This window comes from Rutilus rutilus (genome assembly GCF_951802725.1).
Source record: "Rutilus rutilus genome assembly, chromosome: 17".
Taxonomy (NCBI): Eukaryota; Metazoa; Chordata; class Actinopteri; order Cypriniformes; family Leuciscidae; genus Rutilus; species Rutilus rutilus.
In genome coordinates, this window is record NC_140230.1 from 20,410,809 (window position 1) to 20,431,373 (window position 20,565).

Here is a 20,565-nt window from a genome sequence, read left to right on the forward strand (position 1 = left end):
TCATCTTTAAAATGACACATTTTATGTTTAAATCTAAGAATGATCTTACAGTTTACTTAAATACTTAAATGTTTTGTTCTGTGGTGTCAAGTGCCTTTGTATTCCTGTCATCAAGATGTTATATCATGAGCATATAATACTTTTAAGTGTTTGATAATGGCAAGTAGCAGGGAGATGAGCCTATTCTTCTTGGAAAATACATTTGCACACCCTTTGCAAAGACTTTGATTGGCATTTTGTCTGACTCACTAACATTGTTCTCTGCATAGTTTTCTCTTTTTAGTGCACTGACGCAAACACACAGGAGTGTACGAACCATAGCATCAAGTCACTGCTTACCTAAGTGAGTGACAATCGCGTTATTTTGAACTGTCATGCTCTGAGTGCTGTACTGGGTGTGACTTTAAGTAAACTGAAAAACCTGCCCTACTTGTCACACAACAAAATCTGTAATCACTGTTCACATTCGAGTGAAACTGCTGTTGCATTTACAGTAGCACACATGCATAGTACACTGGTTGCACAATTGCTTCGCTCTCACTGTGGACTTAACTTGCACCAATAATACAGAATTTTGCCCTGAAATAGGTTACTGAATGCATATCTGATGGGAGGACATGTGACAACGTAGAAAATAGACTCATTCCCAATGGAAACAAACTGGAGTGGTGCAAAAATAGCTCCTCTTCTACCAAGCAAGCTGTGTATGACCTGTGTTCTAATTTTGCTTGTGATAGGCTCCACACAGTACCGATTTCATGTTTTTCCACAAGAAAATAAATTCAATTCAACTGCCTAGTTGCAAATACAGATATATGCATAGTTCAATTAATGCCACAACACAAAATTATAAAGTTTGTATGAAACGGAAGTTGCAATAGCTTTTTTTTTTCAATTGTGGGTGAAATTGCTTCTCAGGTGAAAAAAAGGGAGGATTTTTTAAATATTCTCTCTACATTTTTATTAACACAACTTAAAGGGATTGTTCACCCAAAAATGTCTTTGTTATGTGGAACATAAAGAATGTCTGCAACCAAACAGTTGTGGGGCACCATTGACTTCCATAGCATTTTTTAGAAATATTCCGTACTATGAAAGTCAACTATTATGTACTATGTAAGTGCCCCCACAACTGTTTGGTATACCGACATTCTTCAAAATATCGGTAACACTTTAAAATAAGGTTCATTAGTTAACATTAGTTAATGCATTAACTAACATGAACTAACAATGAGCAATACATTTGTTACTGTATTTATTCATCTTTGTTAATGTTAGTTAATACAAATACAGCAGGTCATTGAATGTTCATGTTAGTTCATGGTGCATTCATTAATGTTAACAGATACAACCTTTGATTTTAATAATGTATTAGTAAATATTGAAATTCATATTAACTAAGATTAATAAATGCTGTAGAAGTGCAGTTCATTCTTAGTTCATGTTAACTAAGGTAGTTAACCAATGTAATGAACCTTATTGTAAAGTGTTATCAAAATATCTTCTTTTGTGTTCAGCAAACGAAAGAAATTCATTCAGGTTTGGAACAACCTGCGGGTCAGTGAATGATGACAATTTTTGGTATTTTTGGGTGAACCATCCCTTTAAAGCACTGAATTATGTGAGTGCTCTCATTACACAAAATGGCAGATGCAAAGCAACGATCATATTTGCCATTCATAAGCCATCCAACCATCTTATTCAAGTGCACACTTGTAAGCAGGGGTAAAACTGACACATCGCGAAACAACGCCGCAAGAATAATATATTTTACGTTCTTTTGGGAGTTACACGTCACATTATAATGACGGAACATAACCTAGACTGACAGACCTTGGGTGGTATAATTGATAGAAAGGGAAAGGCTGAGGACATGTGATGAGGGAAGGAAAAGTGGAGGGAAAATGGTGCACCACAGAATCACGAACTGGCTCTCTCGTGCAATCACAGACAACTTGAAGTCAGCCGTCGCCTTGGTTACCTTTGACGTCACATGGCCCAGCCTTGTCTCGGCTCCTGGGGCTGGTCTGATTGGAGGGAAACCCCGTGGATTAGCCCGAGCGCCCGTGAGAATCAGCTGTGAGCCGCGGTTAGCCTAGCTCCGACAGGACCATCGTTATTCCCCGACACTCAGGTAAGAGAATATGCTAGATCGGCATAAATGCCAGGCATGTTAGGTCTGGTTTTATTGGTTTATTATTCGCGATGAGAAATTACATTTAAATGGCGATGGACGATGCAATACACCGGACTGAGTAGCTGAGGATGCTAGCGTGCTGAAAATGAACAATAAGCCTTTGCTTGGCAGATCTAGGCCGCCCCTTTTTGTTTCTTCCTCTTGGTGTGGTCGAGCTTACAGTTACAATTCATCGCTAAAATCACACGTTTTATGTTTTATATCCTAATGCGATCATCACTAACAGTTTTCTTTGTGCGTCCTTGTGTAAAATACTTTTTTGGTGCTGAAACAAGCCGAAGCCTTTCACGTGTCTGAGATATCTATACTGACACTATTAATTCAGTCGGCTGTACTTGGTCCTGTCATGTTAACACATGTAATGGTATTCAAAAAGTATACTGATTTATCTTCGACTATTTCGGGTAATTTGGTTGATAATATCAGGCGAGCTAAGCATGCATTGGTAATCGAGAGACCCGCCTGACAAACAGCGCCGTCCATTTGCTTTATCAGTCTTACCTCCATATATAGATTGTTTAAATCATTAAAACACATTGGCTGTTTCTTGACATTAGAAATAGTAACGTTAGCGGGTTTCTGCTGTGAGTTTAGTCGGCCATGGAAATGGGCAGGGCAGATCAGATCAGACTTGCCTTCATCATATGGCTTAGCCAACTAGCTAGCTTGGTTTTATCATGAAGGCAGCGATAAATGATGCTACTATGACACATTAGCTTGATACATTTGCCATACTGGGCATTTGAAGTGGAATTGGTGTTGCATTGTGTTCACAATGATATAGACGTAATAAAGTCGCGAACCTCTAGTATGGTGTTGCTGGTAAAGCTTTTGTGTAGTCAGCGACTTATATTTCGGTCCTTCGCAACTTCGAAAGGGATAACGTTAGTTAACCCTAAATTGTCATCATACATTTAACTTTGTTTCAAAACTGTTTCCTTTTCTTTTCGTGTAACATTAGTCAGAATGTGACGGAATGACAGCTTCAGTCGCCATTGACGAACATCGCATGGGGCTGTCTTTCTGCCAAGCATCTCTTTTCTGTGTTTCAGGGAATAATGGAAGTCGTATGGGTTTGGCACGGTATGATGTGTAGTAAAAAATTATGACAGAATGTTCATGTTTTGGGGGTGATTTATCCCTTTAAGACACAATATGTAAAGCGCATGAATGGGTAACTATGGGAACTGGGCGTGGTTGTCGAGATCAGCACATCCGCATATTTCTTCGCAGTGTAATGCGACCCTGGAGGGCAAAGACTTATGGCCTAACTTTTTTTTAAAGCTGTGTACAAGAATGCCACTTATTTGTCTTTGGATGTTAGCAAAATGCTTTGTGGTTCAAGTCTAAAAGCTACAAATGTATTGTAGATTTGACATGTTGTATAATGAATGAAACGTATTGTGTTATACAACATCAGCAATTGATTAAATATATGCACGCTCGGTCAGTAGTAGCATCAGCAGCCTTTGGGTATCCTGTGTTGCCTGTGCCAAACTAATTGATTCACACTGCTGTTGATTTTTTTTCAGCACTTCCGCAAGGGTGATACTAGTCCACTTGTCCAGATTATTTAGTTTCTATTTTCAGTGGATTTAGCATCTAACCAATAATCGGTCAGAGTACACCACTTAAACATCCAAAAGAAGGCTAATCAAGCAAAGAGATTAAATATTACAGTGCATAGATTAATGTTCTTTTGGATTATTCTTATTGATTATTCTTAAGATGTTTAAGTTAATTTAGTACAGTAGAATTGATTTAGTTAAAAGCAACATTTAATCACATGTCTCTCTTGATTTTGTGTAACACTTAAACCTTTGGGGTGGAGTTGTAATTAATCTAAAATAATTCAGATTGGTTGTCTGATTGAACTCTGTAACTATTTCTCTTCAGCACTGAGCAGCCATGGACAAGAGCGAGCTAGTGCAAAAAGCCAAGCTGGCCGAGCAGGCAGAGCGATATGATGACATGGCAGCCGCTATGAAGGCTGTCACTGAGGGTGACATTGAACTGTCCAACGAGGAACGCAACCTGCTATCGGTGGCTTACAAGAATGTGGTGGGTGCCCGCCGTTCCTCCTGGAGGGTGGTCTCCAGCATCGAGCAGAAGACGGAGGGCAGCGATAAAAAGCAGCAAATGGTCAAGGAATATCGGGAAAAGATCGAGAAGGAGTTGAAGGAGATCTGCAATGACGTACTGGTAAGAATCTTACAACTGAGATAATCCCAATCTTTTGGATTGCATATCTTGCATTCTAACCCAGGGATACACACTATACACGCCTTTGCTCTTGTCCCCGTTTCTTTATTCCAAGTAAGTGTTGGTGGGTAATATAGGTTGATAATCCTACTTGTGTTAATTACTCATCATGAGCAAGGCCCTATTTCAGCCAAGCCTATTAGTCCAGGCCTGATCTCATTTGTTCCAGCGCATGCACAGGTGTCCTTTCCCTGGGATAGTTATTGTAGCCCTCCTTGGATGATGACAGATTTAAGGGGTCAGAGTCTATTTAACCTCAGTTTCAGTCTTCAGCCTGTAGTTTAATATAAATTTGACTACAGAATTAACATTGCATGAGGTTCCTGTATCCTTGCCTTACATTGTGCGGAATGTATTTCAGTTTTAGTTTTACTTAAAAACAACACGTTTTTTTATCCGAAATGTATCCTTGTGTCGTTTAAGAAAAATTAGCGGTCAAAAAAAGCTAGTGCGGTTTCCTTGATACAGGCTCTAGCTGGTCCAATGCCTGTAAACCAGTTACTTTTAATTGGATGTCCTTCACAGATAGCGAGCTCACAAAAAAAGCTGTAATATTAGAATTTTGGGTGAAATGTTTCTCTAAATTTTGTCATTGTGAATCCTTGTTGACAGTCCATTTTCTGTAATGCAATGGATTTCAGAGTAAAACACTTATGTTCAATGTGAACAAAATGTATATTAAGAAATGGATTATGAAAAGTTGTAATATTCATCCCAAAATGGAGCCTGAATTGAGTTGTGAAGTGGCTAAATATCTATTGGTCAGTGGGTTAACTTTAATAAATAGCCCACATATCATAAGTGATGAAAGTCATTTCAGAGGTATTAACTAGTTATTACATTTTGAAGATTTTTTTTTTGAAGAATTTACATACGGATATGGTTCAATTCACCTCTAAAAGAAAACAGAAATACATTAAAATATAAATGCCAAAAAAATGTTAGTAAAACAATAGTAACAAATATATATTTATAGCTCTTCTGTTTTGTTTTTTTTGGCAGTAGTACCAATTGAACCAGTGACAAACCAGTGAGTTGTGAAATAATTTGTTACTAGTACATTACAGAAGACATACTTTTAAAGTCCACTTCAGCTCAGTAAGCCATACGACAAGCCCCCTGAGTAACATACTAATTCTAAAGATTCGGCCAAAGTGAGAGAGGCAGCTAATTTACTTTAGCAGCTGCTTGGGTGGGAGAGACGAGGCTATGTAATGAGATGTGGGAAGTGAAGAGGCCTCCAGGGAACATGAGGACGGCTGAACTCTGCAGTGTGGCTGTGGACCAAACATGGGCACAGTGGATGCTTGACTACAGCTGCTTGTAGATGTATGGACTTTTTGTTTGGACAATATTTGTTTTCTTAATCTTTCTTCATCACCAGTTCTTGGTGAAGATGAGAGAAAATCAAAGGAGAATAAGGGTTTTGGCCAAGCTACCTGACGTGTTAGAGCTGAAGGGAGAGAATGAATTAACTTTGTGTGGACATAGCTTGAAAGTGGCTGAAGGCCACAGGGCTCTGTGTTACCATACAGGTTGAGTCACCTCTAATCCCATAATGACAGCAGCTGAGCTCTTGTTTTTGGGCCACTGACCCGTAGCTCTCCACGTTACAGCCAAATGGACTTTTTACCTTCACTGTTTTTGCATTTAGGAGAATGAAACGAGACTATGATGTCATGTGAATTCCTGCGTATTATGTAACCTAATGTTGCATTTAGTTCTTTAAAGTCCTTACACCATGTCCTAACCAAGCATGATGAGACAAGATTTAAGTGCCAAATGGTGGGGTTTTTTTTTACGCTAAAAGCATGCTGTACAATGCAAAAAAATGCAAAGTTAATCAGAAAAGTACATGAACGTGTATCTCTGTTTCACACTTACAGTGCACACCACATGACTTTTCTTTTGTGAGTTTTCTCAAGATGACCATTTTTATGTGGACTGAGGAATGTGTTATATAATGTTCAATGTTTCTGAATATACTCATTCAGTCCTTTGTTTCCATGTTTAATATAGACTACTTTTTGATCCAATAGAAATGAAGTGACCGACAAAATATAGTCTCTTTGTGTCACACACCAATTCACGTACTTCAGCTGAACTTGCGACCATAGTTGGCTAACGATGCTTTTGGGAAACGCACTCCTGATTAGGACTCTGTTCCTGAATCCATCTTGAGCATTTCAGAGAAGTTGCTATTGCATGTGCAGATGTAATGAGTAGAGGTTGACCGATTGATAGGTTTTGCCGATTAATTGGCACCGATAACCAATTGCTGGAACAATTAGTTATCGGCAAAAATTCATGCCCATAGTTTCTGTTGGACTGGTCGAGAGGGGTCCACTGTCATTATACAGTACGAGAGCCGTTTCTACAGGTGAGTTTGAGTTTGTTTTGAAGATGGCCATCATTAAGCATGACTGTTTAGATTTGTATGAACTGGTAACACTTTACAATAAGAGTCCATTTGTAACATTAAAAGTTTTTTTGTAATAAAGTTCAACACTATTTCATTTGGAATGTAATGTTTGTTTTCATACAGTATCCATTTTAAAAACTATCAGTCGATTATCGTTATCGGTAGGGATGCACTGTTTCAGAGCCGAAATAAAAAATTCTGCGCGCGCAGTGATTGCGCCTAGAGGGATAATGAAACCTGAGCTTTGAACACTGCGTTGCGGGGCACAATTGATTTTTGGCTCATATTTTCGGCCATTTTCATGCAATGTTTATCAGCTGAAATTTCTGTGCATACCTAGTTATCTGTAAAATCCACTACGTGTCGACCTCTAGTTATGAGGGCTAAATTGTTAAAATTGTTTAATTATTGCTCTTCAGCTAGAGCTACACAATTAATCAAAATAAAACCAAAATCACAATATGGCTTAGAGTGATTACCAAGTCGCAAAGTCTTCTATTTAATTAAGTAGTACATGCGCTGCATGTTTCAGAGTGAAGCGCGGCACTGTGTTCTTACTCGCGAGCAGCTCATGATCTGCCAGTGTTTGCAGCTTCTCAGAGCGGCTTGGTTCGCAGGAAATGCTGCTTCACACAAACTCCATCTTTGCATGTGTTCTGAGTTTGGGTCACTTTAGCATGCATTTGAGAATGGAATGCGTGTCAAGCACCCTTTTGTTTTCAGTCAAAATAAAAAATGTATAGTTTAATGTTTGCAAATAAGAAATGAATACTTAGGCCGCTTGTCCACCAAAGTGTTTTTAGCCAGCTGAAAACGCTAGGCGCTTGAGCGGTTTGGCAGCGCAACGCTTTTTTCCATTTGAGACGCTTTGCATGCTATGATACGGAATATCCACGGAAGTGTTACTAGTATCTCATTTCACAGATCTTTTCTGTATTGTTTCTATATAAAAATGTTGATACAATGTAAAGTATTTGCTCTGGCTTTTGTTTTAAATTATTTAGTTCAGTTATTATGCTTGTTGTCATCTGACATTGTACAAGCAGAAAGTGGCGGTTGGTTGATGTGGTATTTGTCCCGCCCCTCCTCCACTCTGATTGGACGGCTGGGTAAAAACTGACCTTGATGAGTGCTGAGTTTTACCAAATTAGTTGAACATTCTTCAACTTTTGACTACCGTTAAAACCCCCGTCTCAGCGCTTCATCGTGATATAGATGCTCAGCACCTTGTTACGCTCCTGCCGTTTTAAAAAACGCGACGCTCCCATTGAATACAATTGGAAAGATACGTTAGCTGCGGGAAAAAAATGCTTTGGTGGACACATGGCCTTAATAAATAGTCATATAGTAATAGTAAAAACTAAAATGTTTTTATTACAAAAATAAAAATATTATATTATTATTATTATTATGATTTTTTTTTTTTTCGTGTGTGAAATTTTGAAAATCAATCTGTGAAATCAGAAATCGCAATTGGATTTTTTTCATCATAGTGTGCAGCCCTGTCTTCAGCTCCTTCTTTATCTCCTTTCAGGAACTGTTGGTCTGTTCTGTTGCATTTTGTGTAGTACATTAGGAAATTATTTGCTCTTGTCTGACGTAGTTTAGGTGCAGTTACATTTATCATTGTTCTGCGAATTTTAGTGGGCGTACTCCGGGCAGTTCAATAGGAATCCATGCAATTGGGAATTTCGACTGTGAAATATTTCCACTTGCAGATTTCTCAACATGAAACACGGGACAACATGCGGATTCAGAAAGCTACTTGGTTAAGTGACTTCTGTGTGAGCTGTGCTTTATACATCACTACTCTATTGACAGTGGACCTTTTTGCCCTCAAAATTTTGCTGAAATGACGCCAATGTGAGCACACCTTCAAAAGATTTACATTTGTGTCATTTAATATGGTGGAGGATGTGAAGTGGCAGTTGGAAGACTAATCACTTCATCACTGTTTAGTGTCTACACATCAAATAAAAAAATGTAACCGCTCTCCTGACACAAGCCACTGTGATCTCCCATCCTTATGTCTCGGCTTGAAAAAGATTATGGGTTAGTGGTTATTCAAACCCTCAACTGGGTAATGTAATGTCAGGATAAAGAGCTACATAATACAACGATGCTCTGATGCTATGCATTGCTCCCCACCATTGAGAGCACAAGTAGGTCATTGGTTCATCAGTGACATGTGACTTAACAAGGTTAAATTATTAATTTGAGTTGGAATGTCTGAACGGATCTTTTGGTTCTTTTGCACCTAAAGAGTCCTGTCGTTTTGACATTTGATGCAAACAAGGTCACAGAACACTGAGATCCTTAACCATATGCCTCTCTGAACAGTATTCATAAGAATGACCTTGACAGAATCGATCGAATCCAATAAGACTCCCTTCATCGTTAAGGTGGTTTGTTAGGGCACCATTGGAGAGTTTATGGAGTTTATGTATTGCAGTGTTGACCCTGTGGTTCTGTTCAGGGTGGCAACAATCAGGCCAGTCGTGCTGCAAACAAGCCCAGCAAGCTCAATGACCTAGTTCCACAAGCACTAGCTCACATGGCGTAGTCAATTTTCCCGTTCCCCCCCCTCCTCCCTACAATAGAAAGTCTCAGAAGCATCTGTGAAACTGCAGTCCTGCCACAAGCCGTCAGGCGTCTGTCACTCCTGAAGTCTATCCAAGTTTGTTGTTTTAAAAGGCTTAGAATGCTGATTTTCTAGAAACGACTTTGTTGGGACTACATGATAGTTTACTGAAAATGGCATCCCGGTGCTGGACACATTTTGCGATGAGAGGGCCTCTGGGCACCTGGGCCTCTTTTTGCAACAGCATGTCATCAAACGAGTTTTGCAGAACTCTTATCTTATCAGTTCATCTCTTTACTACTGTTGACTTTTGTTCTACTCAGGGCAACTTCCCCCTTTCCTTCAAACACACCGATAACAGGACGTGAAACCGTTTTACAAACCGCTAATATAGTTTTTCTCCTTTGTCTGTGTGTCATAGGTTCTTCTGGACAAGTATCTCATCCCCAAGGCGACCCCAGCTGAAAGTAAAGTCTTCTATCTGAAAATGAAAGGCGATTACTTTCGCTACTTAGCGGAGGTGGCTCTGGGAGAGGAGAAAAACTGTAAGCCATTCTGTTAAGTCTAAGTTCACCAAAAATTCATTATTTGCTTACCTAGATTCTGTTTCAAATCTTAATGACTGACTTTTTTCTGTGGAACACAAATATCTTGAGAGAGAAAAAAAAAAAATATATATATATATATATATATAATTTTTTTTTTTATTATTCATATAGTGAAAGTCAATGGGGTCCAGTGGATGTGGACTTAATTGACTTTCGTTGAATGGGCAAAAACAAATATATTACTTTGTGTTCTTAAATTGTCTTTTAAAATTGAAGTTCCTCAGTGAATTTAGTCTATTTAAATGTACTAGGTGGGAAAGCACCCCTTATATCTTTAAATCCTGTTAACAATGCGAGATTGTTAGCTAGTTAGTCATGTAGGCATTTGAACAATATGCTGCATGGCTCTCAAAGCTGCGGTAGTGACTAGTCTCCACCACATGCCAATGTACATACTAACTTCTGCTAAAAATGTAGCATTTCCGCAAACTGTTGACACGAAGCCAAGCTGGAGAGGAAGTAAGGGGGTGGAAATCTCTGAAGAGGATCTGTTTTTGGGGGCCATTCATAAACTTTGGCTCCCACAGTGAATAATTCAGTAGTAAATGTAACAAATTTAGCCTCAGAATGAAAGTAAAGTGTTTTACTTTGTTACAAAACATCGTATTTTAAGTAAATGCTGTTCTGTTTAACTTTCTTATCCATGATTCCTGAAAAAAAATGTATCCCATTTTTGACAAAAATATTAAGCTTCACAACTGTTTTCAATGTATTATTTGATTACTTGAGCACCAAATCAGCATATTAGATTCTGAAGGATCATGTGACTTACTGAAGAAAAAGTGAATATATTAGTTATTTTAAATTGTATATATATTTAACAATATTACTATTTTACTGTACTGATCAAATAAATGCCGCCTTGGTGAGAAAAAGAGACTAAAAATGTACTGACCTCAAACCTTTGAATGGTAGTGTAGGTTAATCTTACTGACCCCAATTTTTTTTGATAGTTGTACAGTAATTACCAGACATGGTGTTATCTTACTATGTTCACAGGCTGGTTCTATTTAGAGGAGATTCTATATAAACCTTAAAATGGTTTGCTCTCCATTGTCTGTCTTGGTAGAGTCAGAAAGGAACAGGCCTGCAGTGTGCATAACAGGAAGACTCTTGCTGCTGTCTTCCTGTGCCAGGAGGTTGACAAACTCTCAGAGCGTAGGATTCACTTATGGGAAAGAGAGAGAGAGAAAATAAAATAAAAGGAGGGTCTTTAGGTCTACGAGGGAAATGGTTAGCAGTCTGATTTCCTTCCTTCATTGGAACAGGTGCAGACATGTGAATCCACCCACCTTACTGATGAATGCGAGCCCATGTGTGGGTGGGTGGAGCTCCAGCGCTGCTTCACAGCTTGTCACATTCCTGTTCCATCTGAAGAAAGCAAAGGAAAGGAATATAATTCCCTTTTTTGAATCGGTTGTTTGGAAGTCTCAGTGACACCATCTAATACAGATCCTTAGTACTCACCAATAAATAAAAAAAAGTTAACACTAATTAAAAGTTTTGAGTGAGATTAACTGAAAGTTGGCAGATTGCAAAATAATTTCTGGTATGATTTAAATGAGGTAAATAATAAAATGATTTTAAACGGTATCCTTGGTTGGATGATCAGAATAGCTAACAAATGACTTAGAATATTGCATCTTTTTATTTTTAAATTTTAAAAGTCCTTAGTGCAAGCTTTGTAAAACACTATCCCCCGGTTTAACAGACAAGGTTTAAGCTTAGTTCCTGACTAAAATGCATGTTTGAACTGAAAGCAACTTGCACTGACATGTCTTAAAATATGTCAGTGCTATTGTTTTGTCTCAAAATGCATGTTTTTTTCCTAAGGCACGTTTATAAAAACTACTTAAATGTCCTAATTGAACTAAAGCCTAATCCTGGGTTAGTCTGTGAAACCAGGCCTACTGTACTTTAATCACAATAACTTCAAAGTTTGTGCTTTAACGCCCCCTAGTGGAAAATGTTAATGTAAAATGTCATTTCACTGGATTAGGGCAGAAAGTGTTGTCATTGTTGTCTGAAAACAGAGTCCTGCTCAGGTGAACTGCTAATATTTGATGAAACGGGTGGAATAATATTTAAAGGAGTTGCGTTTACTCCCGGTCGCAGACTGACACCATTATTAAACAGCGTCGCGACATCCACTGAGAAGCGGTTCAATTCGACACACCTCTCTGTTACAAACCACAAATCACTCAATGATTTAACTGGGTTAAAATCAGATGAAACAGCCTCAACATTCCCAACACGACTGATGAGGAAAACAGCAGAAACATTGTGCCATGAACGAAGTTAGAAGACTTTAAATCCCCTAATCACCACCCTTACAAACATTTACCATGAATGTACTGTAGTAATTTACCATGGTTTGTGCAGACATTTTTATTATTTATACTGAATACTATGTCATAGTCATTTATATTGCATTAGATTTATTAGGTGGGTAGGAATATATCATTCATTGTGTGTATAGTTTTTACCTGTGTTTAGGCATTTTTATATACAGTGGTAGTGAGTGAGTAGCCATGCATGGTTTTACCTGTGGTTACCAAGTCTCACTGTCAGAATATTTTCATTTAAGCCTATAATAATTATAAATAAAATGAATACTTACAAATAGTTTTGATCTTGTATAATTCATTTATTTGTACATAGCTGTAAATGTTATTTATTATGGTCTTATAAATCTGCCGTACCACATTTCCAAGTAAATACAATACTTTTTCTTTAGGTTTATTTTAGCTTATTTATTGATACTGTTATGTTTCAATAAGTAATAAATTATTATTTCAATAAATAAGCTAAACCCACCGGCCCTCCTCAACTTTTCGATTTAATAATCCGGCCCTCGATTGAAGCTAATTGAATAGCCCTGCTGTAGGCTATATAATCTATTTTTAGTGCTGCTAAGAGGGCCAACGGCCACTTAGCCTGTACACTGCAGAGTTTCAGGAGAGACAACCACATTTAAATACAGTGAATCTGCTAAAATATTCCTTATATGACAGTAAAGGCTCATATTTGGCTATATGCTCTTTTAATTTATAGAGACCTCTAAGCGTCTGTATAGGCTATTGTGTGATTTGTTCAAAAGTGCCAATATGGGCAGATTGTTCACATGTAGGCCTAGGCAAAAGTTTTGTATTGTTTACACGACGGATGCATGTTAAGTGCTGCTGTCAGATAACGGGTCGGACGTTCTGTACTGCGAATGCGGGCCGGTTTTACCAAACAGGACTATGATTTGAAATACTGTTTTTCTCCTGTTTCTCCCTAACATTATAAAATTACAATATAATTATATTTTGTTACATTTTTCATTTTTACTTTATTATTTATCTATTAATTAAACAATATCACAAATTTTTTCCAAAATCAAACATTAAATCTGCATGATTGCAAATGAATTTTTTTTTTTTAGATACTAACATTGCAGACACAATATTACCAGTTAAGCTGTTTATTCTTTAAGCTTAAACTAATTGTTTTTTAATGATCAAATCCTGAATGCAAGCAATTACATAAATATATTTTTCCTCTTTGTATCTCCAGCTATCATTGCCAATTCACAGGAGGCCTACAGGGATGCCTTTGAAATCAGCAAGGCAGAGATGCAGCCCACACACCCCATTCGTCTGGGCCTTGCGCTCAATTTCTCCGTATTTTACTACGAGATTCTCAACTCGCCCGAGCAGGCCTGTAAGCTTGCCAAAACGGTAAGGTTAACACCCACACGCATGCAGGCGGATGAGCCAAATATTAGTGTTACCCACAATTATATTATGAATGCATAATATACTCATATGTATTACTCATCTTGTTTCTGGTTGATCTTTTTCTCCCAGGCTTTTGATGAGGCCATTGCAGAGCTCGATTCACTGAATGAAGAATCGTACAAAGACAGCACATTGATCATGCAGCTACTGCGGGACAACTTGACAGTGAGTTTTATCTTTAGTAGCAGGTTAAATAAAAAATATTTCCCTAATACATACATATATTTATATATTTTACAGAAGTAAAATGTGTGTTTAAATATATCAGGATTTATATATATATATATATATATATATATATATATATATATATATATATATATATATATAAAACTTCTGATATATTTATACAGATGTTCCACTTCTATGTATATATATATTAGGGCTGCACAATTTATATATATGTATGTATATGTGTTATGTAAAGTACATATACTTAGCTGCCACAATAATGTAAATGTCTCATATGTTTATTAGTTTTTCTTTAAAAAAACAAAACAATTAAATCGCATCAATATTTGCTATTTTATTTTAAAGGGATAGTATAAAAACAAATTTAATCTAAAAAAATGTGAGAACAAGTTTATCTTAAGACAATAAATAAATGTAAAAAATAATAAATATAATAATTATTAATGACAAAGTACACATTTACTCATTTGTACATATTATACATGTTTGCACTAGATGTTAAAAGTAGTAAGTTTCTGTCAAATTTATATCATTATTAATTTTATTTTATATCATTCATTTAATATTTTTTTATTGACAACCCAAAGTTTATATGTAAGTGTTTTGGCATTCAGCCTTTTTTGACATAACTCTCTTATTAGAAGCAGGTGTTTAGGTGTTTATGACTAACTAGTCTCCTCTTATTTTTCAGCTGTGGACTTCAGATAACCAGGGCGACGGCGAAGACACCGAGGAGGGCCGGGAAAACTGAGTCTCACTCTGTCCGTCCTTCCCCTGTTATTCACCTGCCATCGTTCCAGCTCACCATCAACACTGAGACCACCTCATCGTCGACTTCTGTCTCTTTTAGTTCTTTTACTCTCGCGCCTTCCTTGCTTTCTTCCTTCCATGTCATTGTGGGGGTTTTTTCTAAGGATTTGTGTAATGGGAGGTGGGTGGGACGGGTTAAGTAGGGGGGCGGGTGGGCGTTGGGATGCGGTTGGGGCAGGGGGCTGGGAGGGGGATGAGTTTCGTCTGCTGTTAACCTTGTTTTCTCCTTGGTGAGCTCTAGGTTTTCGCATTAGCGTGGAAGAATGTGGGTGAGGGCAAGTTCTCAGCTCATGCAAAGTTGCAAGTCAAACCCTTTTGTTATTCGCATACTGTATGTAAATCTCCGTCAAGGAGTGTGTATTTGTCATGGTCATTATGTACACCTGCAATTTAGCATCTGCATTATAAACAGCCCTTGTCTTCGAGTAGAGGTGGGGATAGCAGTGCTAGTCTTTAGCTAGGAAAGAAGCAACGGCAGCGTCACACGTCAAATAGTGAGCTGCTCGCTCGCGCGTCATGTAAAATGATGGGCAAAAAAAAAAAAAAGAGGTTACATTCCATTTATTGTCACTTTCAAGTTTCTTATTCCAGGCATTTGGTGCCCGGCAAATGGCATTTACTTATTATTCCCTGTTAATTACGAGGTATAGAGGACCCTAAGAACAAAGAGCACATAAGCTTGATACTGTTACTGTATGACTGTTCAAGCAGCGCAGTAGGAAATTCTAGTGTGATTTAAATTTTCCAATAATGGTTTTTGTTTTTCCTTTTTCCATTCATTTCTTTTGATACTTGCCTAATTTGCATGTGGCTATGAAGTAGTTAATGTGGGGAGGAAAGGGAGTACTGTTGGGCTGGCTAGCTTTGTGTCATGTCTCTGGAATTTTCATACAGAACACCCAAGCATAAATGTTATTTGGAGGGAAAATATGTAATTTCATGTAAGTGGATAAAAAAAAATAATTTAACACAATGTTTTTACTCTGTGGTGTTTTTTTTTTTCCTGGCCATATTCAGATTTGTAAAATCGTGTAATTTCAAAGGAATGCATTTTTGGCATGCTAAAATCAAAATTTAACCTAAAAATAATCATCAGGCCAAATGGTTTAAGAAATGCAGTTACTTGCCATACTGTTGTTGAAAAGTTTGGGGTCCGCAAGATTGTAATTTTAAATAACATTATAATGCGGTAAGGGTGCATTAAATTGATCAAAAATGTGTCTTTTATTTAAAGGGTTAGTTCACCCAAAAATGAAAATTCTGTCAGTAATTACTCACCCTATATTTTTGATTAAATCTGAGTGCTGTCTCACTCCTCCATAGGCTTCTAAGACATTATAACTTGCTGGCCCAGAAAATGTATTAAAGACATCGTTAATATAGTTAATGTATAAACTTTATTCCACTTTTCATTTCCTTCTCTCTGGGCCTCGAGTCTTTTCACGTAGTGTTTAAGCGTAGCGCGTCTGTGTTGCACTTCACCACGTAGGCTCACTATTGGCCGACGCTAGTCATGTGTGTCTTACGTGGTGACGTGCACAGACGCGCTACGTGAAAAGACTCGAGGCCTAGAGAGAAGGAAATGAAAAGTGGAATAATGTCGTTATTTTTGTTTGTTTTTGCGCACAAAAAGTATTCTCGTCGCTTTATAAACTTAAGATTGAGCCATTGGAGTCACTTGGACTATATTAACGATGTCTTTAATACATTTTCTGGGCCAGCAAGTTATAATGTCTTAGAAGCCTATGGAGGAGTGAGACAGCACTCAGATTTAATCAAAAATATCTTAATTTGTGTTCCGAAGATGAACGAAGGTCTTACGGGGTTGGAACAACATGAGGGTGAGTAATTACTGACAGAATTTTAATTTTTGGGTGAACTAACCCTTTAAATCCTGGTGGGAAAAAACGATGGAAATGATGGTTTCCACAAAAATATAAAGGAGCACAACTATTTCCAACACTGATAATAAGAAGAAATCAGCATATTAGAATAATTTCTGAAAGATCATGTGACACTGAAGACTGGAGTAATGATGCTGAAAATGCATATGCTTTGCATCACATGAATAAATTACATTTTAAAATATATTACATTAGAAAACTTATTTTAAATTATAATAATGAACAATATATTACTGTATTTTTGATCAAATAAATGTGGCTTTCTTGAAAATCTTCTCACCCACCCCCAAAGTTTTGAAAGGTATGTGTGCGCAAATATATTAAAGTAAGCAAAAGCACCAAAAAAAAAGAGGTGAAACAAGAAGCTTTGAGATCATCAGATTTCATTTCCTTTGTCCAAGACAATTCTGAGACCCAAGGCATAAAAGATTTGTGCAACAATATATTAGTGTATTGAAACTTGATTCCATTTTGAAAATCTACTCTCTCTTAAAAGGAAAATATCAGCAAACAAGTACTCTGTTACACACCAGTTTCTGAAGAACAGGTTCTAACCAAAGCTGTGTTAATTATACATATAAAAAAAACATACAATACAGTTACTGGTCATTGCTTGCAGATTTTTTTATAGCTATTTTTGTGAATATTGCTAGAAGCAAAATTGTCTAAATGAAAATTTCAGTATATACAAAATACAACAACTTGACAAAAATGATGTAACACCGATGCTTACACGTTCTATACTTTCATAAGCAGGATCAGGCTTTAACAGCATACTTGTATTAGCATTTGTAATTAGTACAACCAACATATAAGAATGTTGGTTGGATTTTATTTATTTTCTAGTAGAATTGAAGCCTCAAAGAGCATCATGACACAGCTGGAAGCTCAGAACGACATCTGTACGATGGCATGCACCAGAAGCCCCAGCTGAAAGCAGCGTCCCGGAGTGACGGTTTGAGCGCTGTTACAGAGAGGTCCTTCACAGCAGGTCAGGTCCACTGATGATGTGCTGGACTGGCCGATCTGGGTGGACAGGTCACCACTACAGAAACTTCGGGTTGCACATCCTCTCATTATCATCTTCTGTCCATCAGTATTCACTGTTGATAAAATGGTAGGATAAATCCAGGGCAATGAAAAGGATCACACAGTCATTCTGTTATTTTAAGAAGAAATGTGATAAAACAACTGATGATGACTGTTGTTGATGTCAATAACAATGGCACAAAAAATATTATTTGGGGCAGTGAGCCTTTGAAAAATAAAACCGTTCCATCGCCCGCAGAGCATTCTCCTATGACATGTTATGTCAGAAATTCCCATAAGCTCATATTATATCTCCTATATTTAACCAACCTTTTTAAAACCAATCTAACCTCAGTTTTCTAATGCAATCTAATGTGCAATACCTTTTAACATTTTGGGGGTTGTTAAGATATATATTTTTTAAGAATTCTCAATTTATTTAATAAAAATACGTATTACAATTTAAAATAGCTGTTTTCGATTTTAGTGTTTTGATTTTTAAAAAAGTTATTTGTTTCTGTGAAGGCAAAGCTGAATTTTCAGGAGCTTTCAGTGTCACATGATCATTCAGAAATCTTTGCTGATTTGGTGCTCAAGAAACATTTTTGAAAAAAAATGTTTTGTCTGTGTGTGTGTGTGTGTGTGTGTGTGTGTGTGTGTGTGTGTGTGTGTGTGTGTGTGTGTGTGTGTGTGAAAACCGTGATTGTTTTTCTTTCAGGATTCTTTGATGAATTGGAGTTTCAAAAGAACAGCATTCATTTAAAAAAATTTTTTTATAAGAATATATATATAAGAATAATATATATGTGACACACACATACATATACACACACACACAATTGAATGTAAAAACCGAATCTAATTAAGATTCCCTTAAAACAGTGAAATGCGTTCAGTCCCTTTTCTGCACTTTACGTGTGATTTGGAAATAATAATATTAACAATTCAATAGAGCTTTGTTTACTCAGACTGACCATTTTTATCTCACTACTCTCTTGTCTTGTGTTTTATCTTACCTGTTGCCTTGATACAATGAACTTCATCGTCAACACAAGGTAAAGTTGATGAGCAGTCTTCTCCATTGCAGGTGTAGCAATCTATTCCATTTGGGATCCTACTGGGTGAATCTATGAAATATGCATAATTAAAGCAACAACATGTGCTTTACTCTTATAATTAAAGCAACAAATGCTTGACTCTTATGTATTATTGTCTCTTGCGTTAAACGTACCTGGTATGCTTTGGTTATTATTGCACAGGTTAGTGCCGCAGCACTCATTGTTCATAACAATATTTGTAATTCCAAAGTTTACAGATGCAGTCACGCATTGTTGAGTCACGGAGCAGTTCTTCATAATCATGTCAGCCAGTTTGTTGTTTCCTACAGTAGAAATTCACATTGGACACGTTTTTAAAACATAAGACAGAGTGAATTTCAGTTCAAATATTGAGTCTGCCACAAAACTTGCCTGTATAAGATGTGGTTTTCATGGTCCCACACTGACCGACAGGACACTCTACTTTAGTTTCAACGCATTTAGTTGACGTCTCAGGAATGCACTGATAGCAGGTTAGGGAATTAGCTGAAATTGAACAAGTCTAAATAAATCTTTAAGCACTGCAATTCGAAACAAACAAACATTTAAAAATAAATTGCTCTTTTAGAAAAGTATGGTCAAAGCATATCATTTCAGAAAATATGGCATAATGCAAAGTAAATCTTAAGGAAATACATTATTGATGTTAATGTCTAGGCCTACTACATTGATACTATTACAGGACAGCAAAGCCTACACAATAATTTACACTTAGTACTAAATAAATAAAAAAATCCAACAATTACCTTTGTAGAAAAGTGTACTCATGAGAATAAAGAGGATAAACTGTGCCATTTTGATTTGAGCTCAGACTGAGATGAGAAGGGAGGGACAGGAGACTACATCCCTCAGAAACATGAAACATGCTGAAACTGATACTGTTACCTCAAAAAAAAAAAGAAAAAAAAAGTTGCCAACGTGTCGCAGCTATAATTTTCTAGTTTTTACAGTGAATCTGAAGACTTGAAACTTGTTGGTTTATTGATTGATACTGGTATGAGAATGTATAGTACGCGTGTGATGGAGGGAGAGATGAAGAATTCATGTTATTTTACGTTTTTATTGTATAGAACAGTAGCGATAAACAGGAAAGAAGTGGGAGAAAAGGAGGGAATATGATCATGATGTGACCTCATCCTGTGCTATACATGTGTTGTATGGCCTGTGTGTTGTATGACTGTATTAGGTATTAACAGAAAATGACTGAATTACAAGGGGGAAAATGCTATAGGCAGTGTTGTGTAGACAAAAAAAAGTAGATTATTGTAAAATGTTTTGCTATAAAACAACACATGAAAGCAAAGTAATCATCACAAACACAATTCTGTAGATTGCTTTGTATTTAATATATATATATATATATATATATACAGTATATACACATGTTAGCGCAGGATGAGGTCACATCATGATCATATTCCCTCCTTTTCTCCCACTGCTTTCCTGTTTATCTCTGTTCTATACATTAAAAACGTAAAATAACATGAATTCTTCATCTCACACGTGTTTGTTTTTGAACCAAAACTATAAAAAATATGAAATATTTATCTTCTCTTTTACTTTTATGTTGCAGGCCTGCATTTTAATCTTTCTTTAATGCTACAAATAATGGTAATTTCATAGCAGTTTATGGTAATATAGGACTGTAATTTAACCGTCGGTCTATGGCTACAAAGGACCA

At 36.9% G+C, this 20,565-nt stretch overlaps 2 protein-coding genes across 2 annotated transcripts; one reads left to right on the forward strand and one right to left on the reverse strand.

Annotated features, from left to right (window-relative positions):
- The first annotated feature begins 1,852 nt into the window (after positions 1–1,852).
- On the forward strand, positions 1,853–15,827 carry ywhabl (tyrosine 3-monooxygenase/tryptophan 5-monooxygenase activation protein, beta polypeptide like). Its single transcript, XM_084384920.1, has 6 exons — positions 1,853–2,134; positions 4,094–4,399; positions 9,884–10,007; positions 13,629–13,792; positions 13,922–14,017; positions 14,736–15,827. Exons 2-6 carry the CDS (start codon positions 4,106–4,108, stop codon positions 14,793–14,795), a joined length of 738 nt encoding a protein of 245 aa, XP_084241046.1. The 5' UTR covers positions 1,853–2,134; positions 4,094–4,105; the 3' UTR covers positions 14,796–15,827.
- A 1,760-nt stretch (positions 15,828–17,587) lies between these two features.
- negaly6 (neuromast-expressed gpi-anchored lymphocyte antigen 6) lies at positions 17,588–19,699 on the reverse strand. The gene is given in 5 exon segments (XM_084384921.1): positions 17,588–17,861; positions 18,804–18,914; positions 19,019–19,166; positions 19,249–19,370; positions 19,631–19,699. Coding segments are annotated over 5 exon segments (645 nt in total). The 5' UTR covers positions 19,680–19,699; the 3' UTR covers positions 17,588–17,646.
- Positions 19,700–20,565: the final 866 nt, after the last annotated feature.

Excerpts from the sequence above, each read along its gene's own strand:
- ywhabl (XM_084384920.1), top strand. The coding sequence starts at position 4,106 with ATGGACAAGAGCGAGCTAGTGCAAAAAGCCAAGCTGGCCGAGCAGGCA. Across the intron at positions 10,008-13,628 it reads TCTGGGAGAGGAGAAAAACT|CTATCATTGCCAATTCACAG; the intron begins GTAAGCCATTCT and ends TTGTATCTCCAG. Across the intron at positions 14,018-14,735 it reads TACTGCGGGACAACTTGACA|CTGTGGACTTCAGATAACCA; the intron begins GTGAGTTTTATC and ends CTTATTTTTCAG.